Raw genomic sequence first — 17500 nt, forward strand, 5'->3', positions numbered from 1 at the left:
ACACACAGAGGCAAGAGGAGTAAAAATTGAAACCCATTTCACGCTACAGGCGTCCTCACTGATCTCACCACCACTGGGAATGGAACAAAAAAACAGCCTCCCTCCCAACATGGCGTCCCTTCTGAGCTCTGTTCAGAACGCTCCTACATGTCTGACGCTTGTTTTCGCTTTTGCAGCAGTCAGCCGACTCAGGCTCCGAGTCCTAACACACACACCCGAGCTAAACACTGTCCCGGGAACAGCTTGGGCGCTGACATCACACACATCCAACACACACACTCGAGCTAAACACTGTCCCGGGAACAGCTTAGGTGCTGACATCACACACATCCAACACACACACCCGAGCTAAACACTGTCCTGGGAACAGCTTGGGCGCTGACATCACACACATCCAACACACACACCCGAGCCAAACACTGACCCAGGAACTGCTTGGGCGCTGACCACACTCCTCAGCTTTAGGCACCAGCAAAGGGCTGTCAAGACCCCTGAAAAAAAAAAATCTCCTTTCTAAAATGACAAATCTTTGTTGTTCCTAAAGATTAAAAAGAGAGGCGTTTGTTATTATACATATGCAGGCATGTACTGTCTCAGTGCATGTGTGTGTGTGTGTGTGTGTGTGTGTGTGTGTGTGTATGTGTGTGTGTTGTGTGTGGGGGTGGGAGACTGGACAGGGCTGGACTGGGTCCCTCACAGCAGCAGATGGCTCAGCCAGCAGGGCAGAGTGATGCCAGGAGGGTGTGCGATGGAATGAAGGGTGTCGGAGATTAAATGTGTGGCAGGCAGGCAGGCATGCACTCACATAACACACAACATGGCTATAGCATGCCCCCGTGCCCTCACACACACATCCACAAAACATCCATGCATGGGACGGAGCTAGCGCTTGCCTTCAGTGTGTGCTTTTCTTTTTCAAAAATTCACAGATTTGTTTTTCCCCAAGTCTCCTCCATCTTCCTATTTCCACGAACCCTCTGATTTGAGGAGAGGAGGGAAGTGGAACAGCCGGTTTTGCCAAGATGCCCTTGGGCAGGTGCCGACCCGTGGCGCTCAGGAGTGGCCGGCCTTGGGGCATGGGGGCGTGGGGGGGGGGGGGATGGGATCGGTGCGCGCCCCCCTCGACACCGGCTCTGGCCACGGGAAACAGATGGGCAACGCGGCGTCCCCGCGGCAGCCAGACCTCCATTTCCTGTCGCCGCCCGGCCCGCACTGCTTCTCGGACAGCAGGGGCTTGTGGGATATGGGTCAGATGGCCTGCTATCTTTATCCCCCCACAGCAACCCACCGCTTTCCTGGAAAGCAACCCAGCCCACTGACCTATCAAAGGCTCAGGAGGAAAAGAGGGTGTTCTCCCTCGCAGGCGCGTTAACAATGATCCAAAACGACGTGGGGTTTTGCCGGCGTATTGACAAACGTCCAAACATTGTTGGGTTTGTGAGGAGAACCTAATATGCGATGTGGGCCCGCGCTACTAAAACAGACTCACTAATGAGACGCATGCACGGGCGTCACGAAGCCGCCCAGAGCCAAGTCTTCAAAAGGCCGGTGGAGGTGGTCGCGGCGATTACGTGCGTTTTCTCACGTCATTTCTGATCTGCGTCCAGCCCGGCTCTCTGCAGAAGTGGTGGAAGGGATAAGATGGAAGCGAGGCCTCACTTGGCCTTTTGGAAAAGAGCAGCCAAGGATACAGTGTTTTTAATCCACCACTGCTTTTCACTCGCACTCATAATGGGCTCTTATAGACGTGCCATGGAATCATTTTCCACTTCGCGCAGCAATAAATCTGTCTTGGGGAAATCCACAAGGGGATGTCATAGTTTCTTTCATTTAATAACCACATCGGTCTGAAAGAGTCTGTGTGTGTGTGTGTGTGTGTGTGTGTGTGTGTGTGTGTGTGTGTGTGTGTGTGTGTGTGTGTGTGTGTACACACAAAGGTGTAGAATGCAGCGTGTGTGGCTTTGTAGTAAACTGTTAAGCATTTGAAAGAAGCTAACCATCCTTCACAATCATACTCATGACATACATAACACACACACACACACACACAAACACACACACACACTCTGGCACACTGGCTGGTTGACGCCCAGAGATGACATGGCCTTCCTGACTGCCTCACTCTAATCCCGTGCCATGCGGTTACCTAAGAGTGAGGTAATGTGTCGTCGCCGTGCCAACCAACAGTCTCTCTCCTCGTTCCCTCTCTCTCTTTCTCCCCCTACACTCTTTATCCCTTTATCCCTGTCTCCATCTCCTCTCTTTCTCCCCCTACTTTCTTTATCCCTTTATCCCTGTCTCCATCTCCTCTCTGCTGCACCTTAGGGATACTTTTTACAGGGGCCAGTTTAAGGTGCCCCTGGGCCCTGTTAGCCGCAGGGCTCCTGACCCACTGGCGCAGGGGCCCGTGCCCAGCGAACACACACTGAGGGCCTTTATGTCTGCCATATTAGTGGAACCGCTCGCAGACACACTTTCCATTCTTCACTGGCATCGCACTCTCTCTCTTTCTTCGACTCTCTGCAACCTCTCCTCTCTTCTCTCTCATCTTTCTTTCTTTCTCTCTCTGACTGTTTTTTCCCTCACTCTCTTCCTAACGCTCCTCACCTCCCCATCCTCTCTCATCATGGTGGCAGTGCTCCAAAGAGGTTGCCAGAGACCATGGTGTGGTCAGATCTGCCCTCTCCCTAGTACACACACTCTTCTCTAGAGGCTATGGTGTGGTCAGATCTGCCGGAGAGCCCTCTCCATACACACACTCTTCTCTAGAGGCTATGGTGTGGTCAGATCTGCCGGAGAGCCCTCTCCATACACACACTCTTCTCTAGAGGCTATGGTGTGGTCAGATCTGCCGGAGAGCCCTCTCCATACACACACTCTTCTCTAGAGGCTATGGTGTGGTCAGATCTGCCGGAGAGCCCTCTCCATACACACACTCTTCTCTAGAGGCTATGGTGTGGTCAGATCTGCCGGAGAGCCCTCTCCCTACACACACTCTTCTCTAGAGGCTATGGTGTGGTCAGATCTGCCGGAGAGCCCTCTCCATACACACACTCTTCTCTAGAGGCTATGGTGTGGTCAGATCTGCCGGAGAGCCCTCTCCATACACACACTCTTCTCTAGAGGCTATGGTGTGGTCAGATCTGCCGGAGAGCCCTCTCCCTACACACACTCTTCTCTAGAGACCATGGTGTGGTCAGATCTGCCGGAGAGCCCTCTCCCTGCACACTCTTCTCTAGAGGCTATGGTGTGGTCAGATCTGCCGGCCGGCGAGCCCTCTCCCTGCACACTCTTCTCTAGTTAGTTATTCCTGATTTGCTGTCTGTTTCTCATTTATTCTGTTTCTTCTTTTTTCATTCATGAAGCACTGGTTGCAAGAAACAGCCATTTCCTGACTCATACATTTGGACACCAAAGTTGAGGTGCATCCTTTGAAACAAACAAACAAAAAAAATGTTCTGGTGAACATTGTTCCCTTGAGGGCAGGTGCACAGTACACACACGTTGTTTAAATCAAAATGTTGGACAGAACATGGATGGATCAGATCTGATTGGATGGAACAATGGTGGATCAGAACATGCGCTTCAGCTGTCCAGACATGTAATTTCCTCTTTCATTTCTGAAAATCTCTCAGACATCTCCTCAGCTGAGGTTTCTGTGGTTGTCTTTGCACATTAGCATTTCAAGATAAATTCCTCTTTTCCACCACAAATATATCAGGAGCATGATATACCAATTCTTGGGCAGATTTGCCTTTTGCCAAGCCAAGACTGTTGCCTGCCCTCCTGTACAAAGACAACACAAGCTCTTGCATGCCATCTGGAGCTATGAAACCTGTAGCATTGCATGTGCACTTAAGTCCTTCATGTTCCAGATGTTTTTATCCCAAAGCAGCTTCAAGTTAGTCGATCGTATGAGAGTAAACATGAAGTACCAACTCTCGTCAATCTCACCCAGATAGGAGAAGAGTATGGGCCATGTAAGAGTGTTAGGGTACGCGTGACAGGGGTATTAGAAGAGCATTTGTGCAAATGACAACTGGGCACCATTCATTCTGCCATTCAGTCTGTTCCATCTGCCAGTGGCATTTCTGTTCAAGTGTGTTGCTACATATGTGTTTGTAGGGCCAGGCATCTGCACACTCAGTGAAGCCTCGTCTCCTCCAACTGGGTCTCTGTGCCTGTGACGTCCCCCTGGTCTCTCTGAGGCGGCTTCTCGGGTCCTGAATTATTCATCAGGCAGGGTCAGTGGTGTGCCGTGTAGCTCGCCACACCGATCCGAACCCCCCCCCCCCCCCCCCCATGTTCCTCTACGTGTCCTGGTGTGTTTATTTCAATGAAGGGGGGATCAAGAGAGAAAGGAAGGGGTGAGAGGGGTGAGGACAGAGAGAGAGAGGGAGAGAGAGAGAAAGACACAGAGAGAGAGAGATGCATGCATGTTTTTTTCTGAATGCCACCTGGGCCCATACATGAACATCAGCCTGCTTGTATGAAAGTTTAAAGACAAACTCGTGTCATGTCACGGTCACTCCTCTGCTGTGTACCTGCCCGCCTGCCTCAGCACAGTGGAGTTACATGTTTATTCTGCTTCTCTGGCAAATGCAGTACTGTAGGTGAAAAGGTTACGCTGAACTTTATCATTCAAAAACAAAACAAAAAAAAACACAAAGGCTGGAATGAAATAGATGAGGCAGAAAAAATATCTAGCTTTCCAGGAGTGAAAGAAATTCACCTTAAACCAACACCTCCAGAAAATGGGGTTGTCCCAGTTCCAGTGTGTGTGTTCAAATGCTCTTTGAGCTGCCTCCATATCTATTTTCTGTGTGTTAGCAGATGCATTGTGCTCCAGCGCTTAACTTGGAAGCACCTCAGACGCTTGCTGTTTTCGCCTGGCCGCTGTCTGCCTTTCTTTGTCTGTTGTTCTAGGGGCTATGTTTCTCTCTCTCTCTCGCTCTCTCTCTCCATCTTCTGTGTGAGTTTTCGGAGCGCACCCTTCCCCTCCTCTCCTCTCCTCTCCTCTCCTCTCTCTCTCTCTCTCTCTCCTCTCTCTCTCTCTCTCTCTCCATCTTCTGTGTGAGTTTTCGGAGCGCACCCTTCCCCTCATCTCCTCTCCTCTCCTCTCTTTCTCTCTCTCTCTCTCTCTCTCTCTCTCTCTCTCTCTCTCCCCTGACCCATCCGTTGCAGTGCGAGGCGGCGTAGGACCCCGGGGCCCATCAATAGTTGAGTAGGCAAGCGGCGTTGTTCACCGGTAATGAGCCGTACCACCTCACACCATCAATATTGCATGGCGGAGTAGCGGGGCCACAGGGGGAGGAGAGGAGGAGGGGGGATGGACAGAACACAGATGATGGAGAGAGCCAGGATGGACAGAACACATAAGGATGGAGAGAGAGGTGTTGACAAAGGGAGAGGGAGGGAGAGAGAGGAAGAGAATACAAGAGAGGGAGAGAGAAGAAAAGAGAGAAAGAGAAAGGGAGAGCAAGAGAGGGGGAGAGAGAAAGAGGAAGGGAGAGAGAGAGAGATGGAGAGAGGAAGAGAGAGAAATGAGGGAGATGGCGGTGTTGGGGTGGTGGTGTAGAGTGAAGAGGTCAGGTAATGAGAGGGCGGAGATGTGTTGCAGTGCCAGAAGTCAGGGGAGGGATGCAGGGTGCGTAGATCCCCTTTGACGACGGAGAGAGGGAGGAGAGAGGGAGGATGGAGAAGGAGTGGAAAATCAGGGAGAGAGGGAAGAGGGGAGACAAGGGCTCTCCAACATACTGGAGGCAGAGAGGAGAAAATCACCCTTTCTTTCTGTCTTTTCTCCCTCTCTCTCCCTCCCTCCCTCCCTCCCTCTCATCTCTCCCTCTATCACTCTCATTCTTTCCCTATGATTACCTGCTTGTCAGTGCTGTGCCAGTGTTTTAACAGGTTCAGACAGCCAATAAAAGACTATTTATTTGACTGGTCCAACCAGACATAACACATCTGAAACATTTAACACATATTTCCAAATCTAAATGCATTGAATGAAACAGATATGTTATTTCATACCAATACTGACTTCACATAGCGTGGCAGAATAAACACACTAAAATCCAAACACACACAAACTCACACACCCCATAAGTTTTATGTGAACTCTTGTCCCACATGTCGAATTTATATGCATGCGTACACACACACAGTCACACCAAATATTGTACAGAGACAAGCTTTTGCACCTCACTGTCTGTTATGTATGACTTTCACATTATAGTTTCTTTTGCTCTTTTTCCTACACGCATAGACACCCACACACACACACACACACACACACACACACACACTGACACACACACACACACACACACATAGTTTCAGATACACAGACACTCACACATGCGTGCACACACACACACACACACACACACACACACACACACACACATACACGCACACACACACACACACACACACACGCACACACACATGCAGACACACACACACACACACAACCCATCACAAACCCATGCATAGTGTGTGTGTGTGTGTGTGGAGGGGAATGTTAAGAGGCATCTTCAAAGGCCAGCGTGTTCCTGAGGTCTAAGTGTGTGTGTAAACCCCCTGCAGGTGAATGGATGGGATCTGATACTCTGTCTATCTCTGGCTCTCTCCTCTTTTCCCCCTTCTCACTCCATCTCCCATCCCATTCTCAGCCTTGCAGAAACACGTCTAAATAATTTACATCGTGCTTTTTTATCGATCTGAGGTCTCACAAGCTCTTGGCATCCCACTGTAACCCACCCTACTTCACACTCTCTTTTGCTCTTTTTATCATGTTCTACCTCTTTTTTCTCTCTGTCTCTGTTTTACTCAGCCTCATGTCCCAAACGTTGTTTTTACTCCTCACTATTGATCTGTGCTTCTGTTGACATGTGGAGCTTGAGTGGCACACAGGGCGATGGAGAGAAACAAGGGAAGAGAGAGAGGACTGGGGTGAACAAGGGAAGAGAGAGAGGACTGGAGAGAAACAAGGGAAGAGAGAGAGGACTGGGGTGAACAAGGGAAGAGAGAGAGGACTGGAGAGAAACAAGGGAAGAGAGAGAGGACTGGAGAGAAACAAGGGAAGAGAGAGAGGACTGGGGTGAACAAGGGAAGAGAGAGAGGAGGGGAAACAAGGGAAGAGAGAGGTCTGGGGGAAGAAGGGAAGAGAGAGAGGACTGGGGGAAATGATGTAGTGATTGGAACAGTAGAGGTTTGTAATGGCTGAGCTTCATAACAGAATAGTGGTGTCTGTCTCTTATAAGGATAGTGGTCCCTAACTGTCCCCAACAGACAAATGCCACCAAGTATGGACATTACACTAGTTATGTTTGTGTGTGTGTGTGTGTGTGTGTGTGTGTGTGTGTGTGTGTGTGTGTGTGTGTGTGTGTGTGTGTGTGTGTGTGTGTGTGGAATTATGAAAAAGTGACCAACATCTGTCTTGATTGGTCAAAAGCAATGATATATTAGTCGGTAACACTTTATTTTAATGTGTCGCTGTTACAGTGTACCTACCTAATTAGGTACAGTGGTACAACCTATGTAACAACATGTACTATCAGGTACTATCATTGTACTTGCATTATGTATTTGTGGGTACCTACATATAGTTGTTACATTGTAATACTGAGTGCTTTTACAAAACTTTGCCAATTTGCCTAAATTTTCAGCAGAGGCAAAGAGCTGACCTGAGACCTGCTGGATGGGGTAAATCTGGTCATGATAGATTTGATATACAAACCATTCTTAGCTCCAGTCAAGGCCTCATTGTCTTCAGTGTACATGTAACAGCTGTGCTGCTACAACCTTGTTACTCTTTGATACATGGAATAAACCTATTAAGTTTACCAGTTAATTACTTACATGTACATATGACATGTATGTTGTGTCTTCGATGTCTTGGAACAGGTCTACTAATTCACTACATAGTATCAAAGAGTAATAAATGTGTACCAACACAGTTGATACATGTACTACAGTATGTAGGGTAATGGCAGACATGTTCCAAGACACCAATGACAAAACACAATATGTACTGTACATGTAAGTACTTAACTGGTACACTTCATTTTAATGGGTTTGTGTCACTGTTTCAAAGAGTAATACATGTGTACCAACACAGTTGATACATGTGCTACGTAGGGTAATGGCAGACATGTTCCAAGACACCAATGACACAACATACATATAAGTACTTAACTGGTACACTTCATTTTAATGGGTTTATGCCACTGTATCAAAGAGCAATAAGTGTGTACCAACACAGTTGATATATGTACTATGTAGTGAATTAGTAGACCTGTTCCAAGACATACACAACATACATGTCATATGTACATGTAAGTAATTAACTGGTACACTTAATAGGTTTATTCCACTGTATCAAAGAGTAACAAGGTTGTAGCAGCACAGCTGTTACACTGAAGACAATGAGGCCTTAACTGGAGCTAAGAATGGTTTGTATATCAAATCTATCATGACCAGATTTACCCCATCCAGCAGGTCTCAGGTCAGCTATTTGCCTCTGATGAAAATTTAGGCAAATTGGCAAAGTTTTGTAAAAGCACTCAGTATTACAATGTAACAACTATATGTAGGTACCCACAAATACATAATGCAAGTACAATGATAGTACCTGATAGTACATGTTGTTACACAGGTTGTACCACTGTACCTAATTAGCTAGGTACACTGTAACAGCGACACATTAAAATAAAGTGTTACCGCTTGTTGTGTAGAGGAAATCTGGAGAGATACTGCCTTGCAAACATTAAGTTCTATTTGAGGGCGTAATTTAAAGGTAAACATGATCCAAAAAGGCACAAGGTGTTTTCCATGACCTCTCTCTATCATTATTGCCGTGTGGAAGTAGCCAGATCCATTTACTGTGTGAGTCCCGAGGGCATCTCATACTCCTGCCACAGCACCTGGCACACAGTAGTGCCACAGGTGCTCCTGTGTGCCTATGCCGGGAGGAAACCCACAATCATTTCAATCAGTCCTGTATGTGTGTGCAGTGTTGTGCCTGAACGCGTTCATTGAGCGAAAGTTCATGAACTCGTTCATATTTTGAGCGAACGTGAACTGAACTTACTGTATTACTGCCTGATGAACGTTACTGTGAACTCGTTCATTCTTGTGTCTGTGAATCGCACGCTCTTTCAGTTTAACTTCTTTCAATAGGGTGCCAGATTTCTACAGAGCCTTCCATGCGAAAACCCGGCTAAAACACACCGTAAAAAGGCCTTAATATGGCAGCATGCAGGTCACCATTTCTCAAACCAAGGGCCGCGGTCCGCAACGTGGACAATGCTGGTCTGCAGAGTGAAATTATTCCCGGGGCATCGTCTGATAATTTGCTGCGCAATTGATCAAGGAACCGCGGACAGAAAAAGGAAACAAACGTTTCTGCAATTAGTAGGAAATACTTGTTAATTTGGTGTCATCAAACATAGAAGCATAGAATTAAGTCGTGGTATGAGCATTTATTCAATGCATGCGTGTGTACCTTGGTAGCAAGGCTAAGCTTCAACCTATTGGAAGGCTATTTAATTATGAAACAACATTTAAGGACGTGGATAACGACGTGGATTTATCCATAAAAAACAGAGCACAGACTATATAAAACTGTCTAGCATTAAGTATTAAAGTCAGCCAAAGGCTATTAATTAGTCTTAGTTAAAGATCTCCAGATCAGTGATTTAAGCATGATCTGATCCGCCATTTACCATCCACAAAAGCTGCTATTGTTGCTGGTATCCCGAAACAACGGCACCCATATAATTGCTGTTGTTTTGAGAAGTATTTCTCATGCAAGCATCATGCAACAATGCAAAAACAATTAAACTATTATAGGCCTAATTATATTTTACATTAGTAAAGCAGTACTCTGATGTGCATGTTTTCACAAACTTTTGTTAACAATCTTAGCACTTTAAGTATTGACTGTGTTGAAGTGCATGTATAGCAATATAGTATATAAAAAAATAATAATTGTGATATCATTATGATAATTTGATGGGGGGGTGGGAATAGGGGGTGGGTTAATGTAGGTGGGCCCTATGACCCCAAAGTATGCCTTGACTGGGCCTCAGGTCAAAGAAGTTTGAGAAAGGCTGATGTAGACGACAAAGCAGCAAGGAGGCGTCATATGATCATTTAAACAAGTTTTATGACAAGGTTGGTGAGGATGGGAAAAATCGTACATTTTGGTGCAGCAAATCTGAAACGGCACATATTGAACTGAAGCACCTGGCTAGCCTTTCAAGGTATGTGCAAGCCAATACAAAATCAAAAGACTGTCAAGACAGATCCTCAACCCAAATTAACTGCATTCTATATGGGCTGTGGCAATAATTTTGAAAAATAATAGCTCGCAGCAACATTTGAAAAAAAAAAGAGCTATGAACTAGTTCATTTTTGGAAAGTGTGAACTTAGTTCAAAATTTTGAATTATGAACTATGAACTGAACTAGTTCATTTTAAAATTTGTGAACTGAACTTTGAACTATTTCACGTAGAAAGTGAACTTTCCCAACACTGTGTGTGTGTGTGTGTGTGTGTGTGTGTATTTATGTGCCAGTGAGAAAGAGTGTACTGAAAGCCTGTTGTGTGTGTTAGCCAACACGAGCACCGCATTCCTTTATTGAGCACTGTGCATCATTCATGCTGGATAAGCAGTGTGAATGTGTGTTGAATGTATACTGTATGTTGCATTCCTGTATGTATGCATTCCCATGTACAGTATAGCCCTCCCCTGTGTATTTAACCTCATAGCCGAAGAAATCTTCCACGGAAACCTTGGTTAATAGTCAGGAAATTATGAGTATATATAAGTGTCATTCTTTATTTACTAATAGAGTACAAAAATATGTGCTGTGCAAGCCAACAAAACTGATATCCATGAACAAAGAGGTTCTTTTCCTGTTTATAAGGTTAGCAGTTATTCCAGCCCATAAGAATAGTAATGAAATGAAGCACAACTAAGCCTAAAGACATTCATGTGTATTTCTCATTCGTTAACACGTTGGTAAGTGAGTATTTCTGGAGTTGTCCGGAGAGAGGATTACATTTGTGTGTAGGTGAGTCAGACTTATTTTGGGTTGAAAACATGTGGAGGAGAAGCTTAGAGGCTCCAGATCTACCCTGGGAAAGGTGGAATGAATTATTAAAGGACTGATGCAGAGGGAGGGAAAGAGAGAGAGAGAGAGAGAAAGAGAGAGGCGAAAGAGAGAGGAGAAGCAAATGATTACAGGCCTGTGGTTATAATTCGCAGAGTACCATGTGTATCCATACACAGATGCACACATACACACACACACACACACACACATACACACACACACACACACACACACACACACACACACACACACACACACACACACACACACACACACACACACACACACACACACACTCAAAACACAAACTGTATTCAGACGGGAGACAGAATCTTTATTATTAAACAAAAGAACAAAGGCGTGCAGGAGCCCACAGGAAAGCGAGGAGAGACACTCAGCTGACCAGCTCAGTGCTCCAGACACACACACACACACACACACACACACACACACACACGCTTGACGCTCCAGACGGACTCTGTAGACGCCCAGGCAGACGTGTGGAGGGAGCGGCAGCTCCATGTACCCCCACCCCATAGCCCACAACACACAACACACACACACACACACACTCAGAGACACATATACTGTAGACACAACCCACAAACACAGTGAGCCCCCATTATACACCCACACACATACACATACACAAAAATCCTACATGCACTCACAAGACCTTCAAATACAGTCCACCCCTCATTACACACACACACATACACAAAGAAACATACTCCACAAATACAGTCTGCCTCCATTGTACACACACACACACACACACACACACACACACACAAAGAAACACATAACCTAACACACACCCACAAACCTCCTCCCTTCCCACTGCACTCCGAGGGCTTTATCCTGTGCAGACGTGTGAGGAGTCGGTCCAGAGGCCAGATAATAGCTGTGGCTCATTTCTCACTTTCGTGTTCTTTTTTAGGCTCTTTTTTTTTTACGAGGCATTCTCCCTGCTCACTCTTCTGGGAGTGGATCTCCTTTGAACTGGTTTCCTGCTCCGCGTCATGATCTGTCTGCCTGGGTCGGGGCCAGACGAGATGAGCCTTCTTTCGGGCTCGCCAGTCAGGCTTAGCCGGCGCCGTGGCAGCCGTGCCCTCCCTGGGCCATGCCAGTCAGCGTTGGCTAGCGTTAGCTAGTGTTAGCTAGCGCCGCGGCCAGCTTCGCGTTGTCTGCTGTCTGTCCCGGAGCTTGTTAGCGCGTTGTCGTTCGGGGGAGGCTGTGTTTACAAGAAAATCAATGCTTTTAAATTATGGAGCAGCGAGGCCTCCCCGAGCCAGAATACAGCCACCTATAATGAATCCATCCAAGGGCATCCGAGTCTGGGACATTCATCAGCGGCCACTCGTGTTTGCATTAGAGAGCTCAAGGGAAGTGCTATTCCTAGAGCATAACTCACTCTACAGGATTATAGAGTGAGAGTGAGTATCATAGGAGCATCATATTTAAAAAGATGGTACATAGGACATACAGCATATGGTGCAGCTCGTGCTGCGTGCTATTCACAACTAAACACAGTGGAATCTACCAGTGCTCCATAAGCTTCTCTATATGATGTTCTCATATGATACTCTAAGCCCTGCTAGTCCCCCTGAGTCTGTAGATGAGGTAGATGGGATATGTTCTCTGTTCTCTGCTCTCTGGAGTGAGGCGGTTTGGTGTCATGTTCAGTCAGTGGTTGCTCTGTGAGCTCAAGCACACCTCTCCCCGACAACTGCCATCTGTGGTGAGAGGGGCACCAGGAGGTGTCACATCCGCCCCCGGGGGTATCACCCCCCCACACATCTGTGCCCACGGGGGTGAGATGCTGACTAACAGCCCTTAATGGAGGAGGGGGTGGGGGGGCTGTTTCATTATCACCTGTCCTGTGAGCTCGTTAGCAGCAGGCGCAGGCCGCTAGCGTCTTGGCCTGTCGACCTATCAGGGTGTCTGATCAAATGTAGATCACACAGTCTCAGCCTGTATTATTGCTACGGTCGCGGTCACTTTTAAGGGTGTCTGATAGCCAAGCACGTCATATCCACGGTCCTTTCTAGATTGTTCCGTGAAGTGATATTACCACACGCACCCCTCTCCTCCAAATGCCTTCTAATCAGTGATTCATAACATGAGCTGGATTTGAGAATAACAAGCTCTGCGTCTGCGTCTGCCTGCCAGGTAGACAGTGATGGATGTGCTAATATGATTGTAATATAAAATAAAGGCCATTTTGTCAAAGCAACTTTGCATTTGATGAAGGGCTTTTGGAGGAAAAGCACTGAGCTGTAGTGTATGTGTGTGTTAGTGTGTGTTAGTGTGTGTGTGTGTGTGTTTGTGTGTGTGTGTGTGTGTGTGTGTGTGTGTGTGTGTGTGTGCGTGCATGCGTTGGTACAGTACGTGTGTGTGTCTGTGTGTGTTTGTGCATGTGTGTGTGTGTGGGGGTGGCTGCGTGCCTGCATGTGTGTGTGGTCAGTGTGCTTTGTGAGTGTTTATGTATGAGTTCTGCTTTGCCAATGTGTTATCAGTGTTGAGAGGCTCTGGGTATGTATAATGCTCAGCTAATGAAATCCAGTTGTGTGATTCTGCACTAATTGCCCTGCATACTTTCACTACGATGAACTACTAGGATGCATCCAGCAATTCATAGCAGCTCTCTCCTTTCAACTCAACTCAACTGTCCAATCTCTTCTCTCTCTTTGCAGTGACCATCTCGACCAGCACCTACTTCGACGGACTGCTGGTGACCGGTCTCTACACCTCCACGACCGTCCAAGCGGCACCCATCCCCGCCCCGGCCGCCTTTGGCTTTGGTAAGTCCCCGATTACATCATCCTCCGGAACCCCGCCAATGAGCCCCGACCGCATCCTCAGAGTCGAGTCTCGGTGGAGATCTCACAAAAAAATAAAATGACCCACAAGTCCGGCCACACCAGTCGATTTCCACTCCGGCCCAGCATTCAGCATTCCAAACCAAGCAGAACTAAAAATCATGCTGTGTTTGTGTGGGAGGAGTTGGGGTTGTTCCGCAGAGGAACCTCAAGTTCTCACACTCACAGGTCAGGCTCAGGCAACTGGCTCAGTCTCCCGAGAAGCCGCCAGGATGAGAACGATAGCGGTCCAGCCAAACCCGATTCCAGAACCAAACCCAACAGCGACCATTTTCTGACAGGACATGATGGATGAGCTAGATACTGTGGCTTTGGGTCTTGTGTTTCTCTGCTGACGAGGAAAGCGATATGAAGATGTTAAATCCCTGATGGTGGCAAGCCACATCACCGACCACAGGAGTAGGTCCTTCAGTGTGTCGCAGAAACAAGTGCTCAGCCAAAAGCCTACTATAAGTGGTCATGTTGGAGTAGATGTTGGGCTTTGCTAACCACACATATATTTACTTACAGTAGGACTCCAGCTAGTTTCCAGTAACATCTGACATTATTGCTGTGGTGTGACTCCAGGTTTCATTCTGCCTTTCCTTGTTTCTCAAATTTGACATATTTCATGTCTACAATCGTGTTTGTCCAATCCATGTATGGATTCCCTCTTTCTCTTAGCTGTTTAGCTGTCCTGCATTTGTGATGCATGGTTGTCAAGTATTACTACTGTATACCACGTCCAACAAATATGTCCTTGGACACCCTGACACTTACAAGTCTGCTACTCTTTGTATGTGTGTGTGTATGTGTGTGTGTGTGAGTGTGTGTGTGCTTTTGCCTGAGTGTGTGAATACAGCCATGTAAAAGTCACTCTCCTCTTTCAAAAGCCAATTTTCCAAAGCTCCAACTTCACTGCCACAGCTAAGCTTTTGCCACTACCATTCATCCCTATCCATCCATTTGAAGCATCATTGGATAGATTGGCGTCCTGTCTCTGGACGAACTTGACAGACCCCTAGCTAATTAGCAGGGTATGTGCTGTTTTGACAGTGTCAGTGATCCTTAAGATAACCCTGTGAGAATGCTTTCTTTTCTTAGGAGCAATTCAGATGCCCTCACAGGAGGGGATTGTTGTAGAGGGTACATCATGTGTCAGTGACCCCAGCAGTTTCTTTTGGATCTTTTACTGACACAAAGCGAGCATTCTGCTAGGCTGACGCACTGACCGGCACATGTGTTGCAAGTTAGCAGAGCATCTGTATTAACAATCTCTGTTACAAGCTCCTTTCCTCCTAGTTCAGTTCATCCTGTCGCAGCGCTCTGTTGTCAGTCTACTCCTTGTGGTTTGGGTCCATGGGGAGCCATATGTATGCTTTTGTGTAGCAGTGCAAGAAGTTTGTTAGTGCATAAAGAGTCCTAAAGTTTGCGCCCCCCTCTCAGACCCCCCCTCCCCCAACTGCGGTCCTCGGACTCTTCCAGGCTTGACAGGAGGGTTCCGCTGTGCTGAGCAGCCTCCCGCCGACCGGCTGAAGGACTCGGCATTGTCAACAGCTCCGCTCTGATTACCGGCAGGCCTCTTCCCGCCCGCTCGCTCGCTCGCTTGCTCTGAAGGCTCCTTTAGGAGTCTCTGGTGCCAAACGGCAGAGCCAGCGGAGCCTGAACTGAGTTTACTGAGAGCCAAGCTATGCGGGTCGCACCCCTGTCTCCACTTTTATTTCCCCAAAGGGTTTCGCTCACATTTGAGTGTCTGCGCTTTATATTGCCACCATACGCAGGCTATTTTCCTGTTAGAGTGGAGGCGGAGAGGAGTGACAGAGAGGGGGGGGGTTATTGGGGTTCCCCTTTAGGCTGTGACAGACTGCAGTGGGCTGGGAGTCGAGCTCGCTCGCATCTGTGGGGAGAGGCAGAGGTGGCTCTGGGGCCTCCTAGAATCCAGGCCATGGCTTTCGAGGATAAGAAAAAAAAGATATAAACGTTGATAAAGTTTGTGTGTCAGAGAGAGAGAGAGACAGAGAGAGGGAAACAGAGATAGAGAGAGAGAGAGAGAGAGAGAAAATGTGGGTGTGTCTGAGAGAGAGAGAGGGAAACAGAGAGAGAGAGAGAGAGAGAGAGAGAGAGAGTTTGCCCTACGACTACATTTGGAAGTCCTCCACCGAGAAGTTCCCGTCCAACAGAGTGACAAAGGGGTAGGGGTTGACCAGCTTTACCTCTTTATCTTTAGGAAAATAGGACACCACTCGTTGCATCATCTGACCACATTTGCAGAACAGAATATGGTAGATTATTCTATTGGCAATAGCCTGAAAGCATGTTTATGATGTTGCCTGCATGTTGTAAATAACAACAGTGGACTGTTTCAGAGTAACCTGAAAGAAAACACTTAACTGGTCACATTTCTATCCATTATATGTTACAAAGCATCAAATTCAGTAACAGATTAGTCACAATTCAATCAGTGTAGCTTGCATTGGAAAATGCTCCATTTGGAGGGGTAGGTCATCACTCCTCCTAGATCCTAAAAGAAACGAGTCCCCCAACCCTTAAATGTGAACATGCACACTGGAGGGGTGGGGCGACGTGGTGGGCTGCTGGAGAGAGGGACAGAGAAAACACACTCCTCTAGGATTTGGTGGAAAGTCAGGGTGAGACAATGGACAAGCTGTGGAGCTGTGTATTTTTTTGGACCGATCTACCTCCATGGCAGAGAGAGAGAGGTTATGCAACCAAAACACATGAGTCAGTTTCAGAGAGCTGTGGTTTTGGTTACACCATCTATCCCCTCGGAAAAACACGGACATCTCCCCCGGGAGGTGCGCTCGAGGCCACGGCTCACACTGTCTGCTTTTGTCGTGCGTCGATGAGAAACACTCCTCAAAGTCATCGCAGGGAGAGAGAAAAAGCAGCCTCAACGAGACCTTGTTTTACAAGTCTATCCCTGAAGGAGCTGTCAGTCAAGCGCCAAGGCTTGTGTGAGTCCAGGGCTTTCTGATGGGCTGCACTGAGCATTGAGCCGGCTCCTGCCACAGGCCGGTGCCATCCTCTCTCTCTCTCAAAGCTGGCACTGGCGCTGGCGTTGGCACTGTGCTGTTCAGGGAGCGCTCGTGGTGCCAGGGGGCACTGTCTGCCTGGGCAGATACTCCTCCCTCTGAAGGCTGCTGCCCAGGGCCATGTCTCGCGCTTGTTTCTTGTTGGACAAGGAATGGCACTACTGATCCGCACCCCAACCAGCCTCGGAGTCTGATAGCTTTCATGGCAAGCCATCCTCTGTTCTAGAGACCAGTCAAAAGAGACAGAGACAGAGGGAGAGAGAGACAGAGAGATAGAGATAGAGAGAGGCGCTTGGCGGAGATGGAAGGAAAGCGAGCGAGAGAGAGACAGAGAGAGAGAAAGAGAGGCTTGGGGGAGACAGAAGGAAAGGGAGTGAGTGAGAGAGAGAGAAAAGAGAGAGAGAGAGAGAGAGAAAGAGAGGCTTGGGGGAGACAGAAGGAAAGGGAGTGAGTGAGAGAGAGA

General features: G+C 47.5%; 1 protein-coding gene across 1 annotated transcript in view; it reads left to right on the forward strand.

Moving 5' to 3' along the window:
- Positions 1-17500, forward strand: part of reln (reelin) — a 140037-nt gene that overhangs the window by 16961 nt on the left and 105576 nt on the right. The window contains exon 2 of the mRNA XM_076269304.1: positions 13820-13927. Coding sequence (XP_076125419.1) covers positions 13820-13927 — 108 coding nt within the window. The remainder of the gene's footprint in view (positions 1-13819; positions 13928-17500) is intronic.

The sequence above is a fragment of the Alosa pseudoharengus genome, unplaced genomic scaffold (genome assembly GCF_046254945.1).
Source record: "Alosa pseudoharengus isolate Yale_2024_CS ecotype anadromous, Long Island Sound unplaced genomic scaffold, YU_APseudo_1.1 YU_APseudo_1.1_scf_10, whole genome shotgun sequence".
Classification (NCBI taxonomy): Eukaryota; Metazoa; Chordata; class Actinopteri; order Clupeiformes; family Clupeidae; genus Alosa; species Alosa pseudoharengus.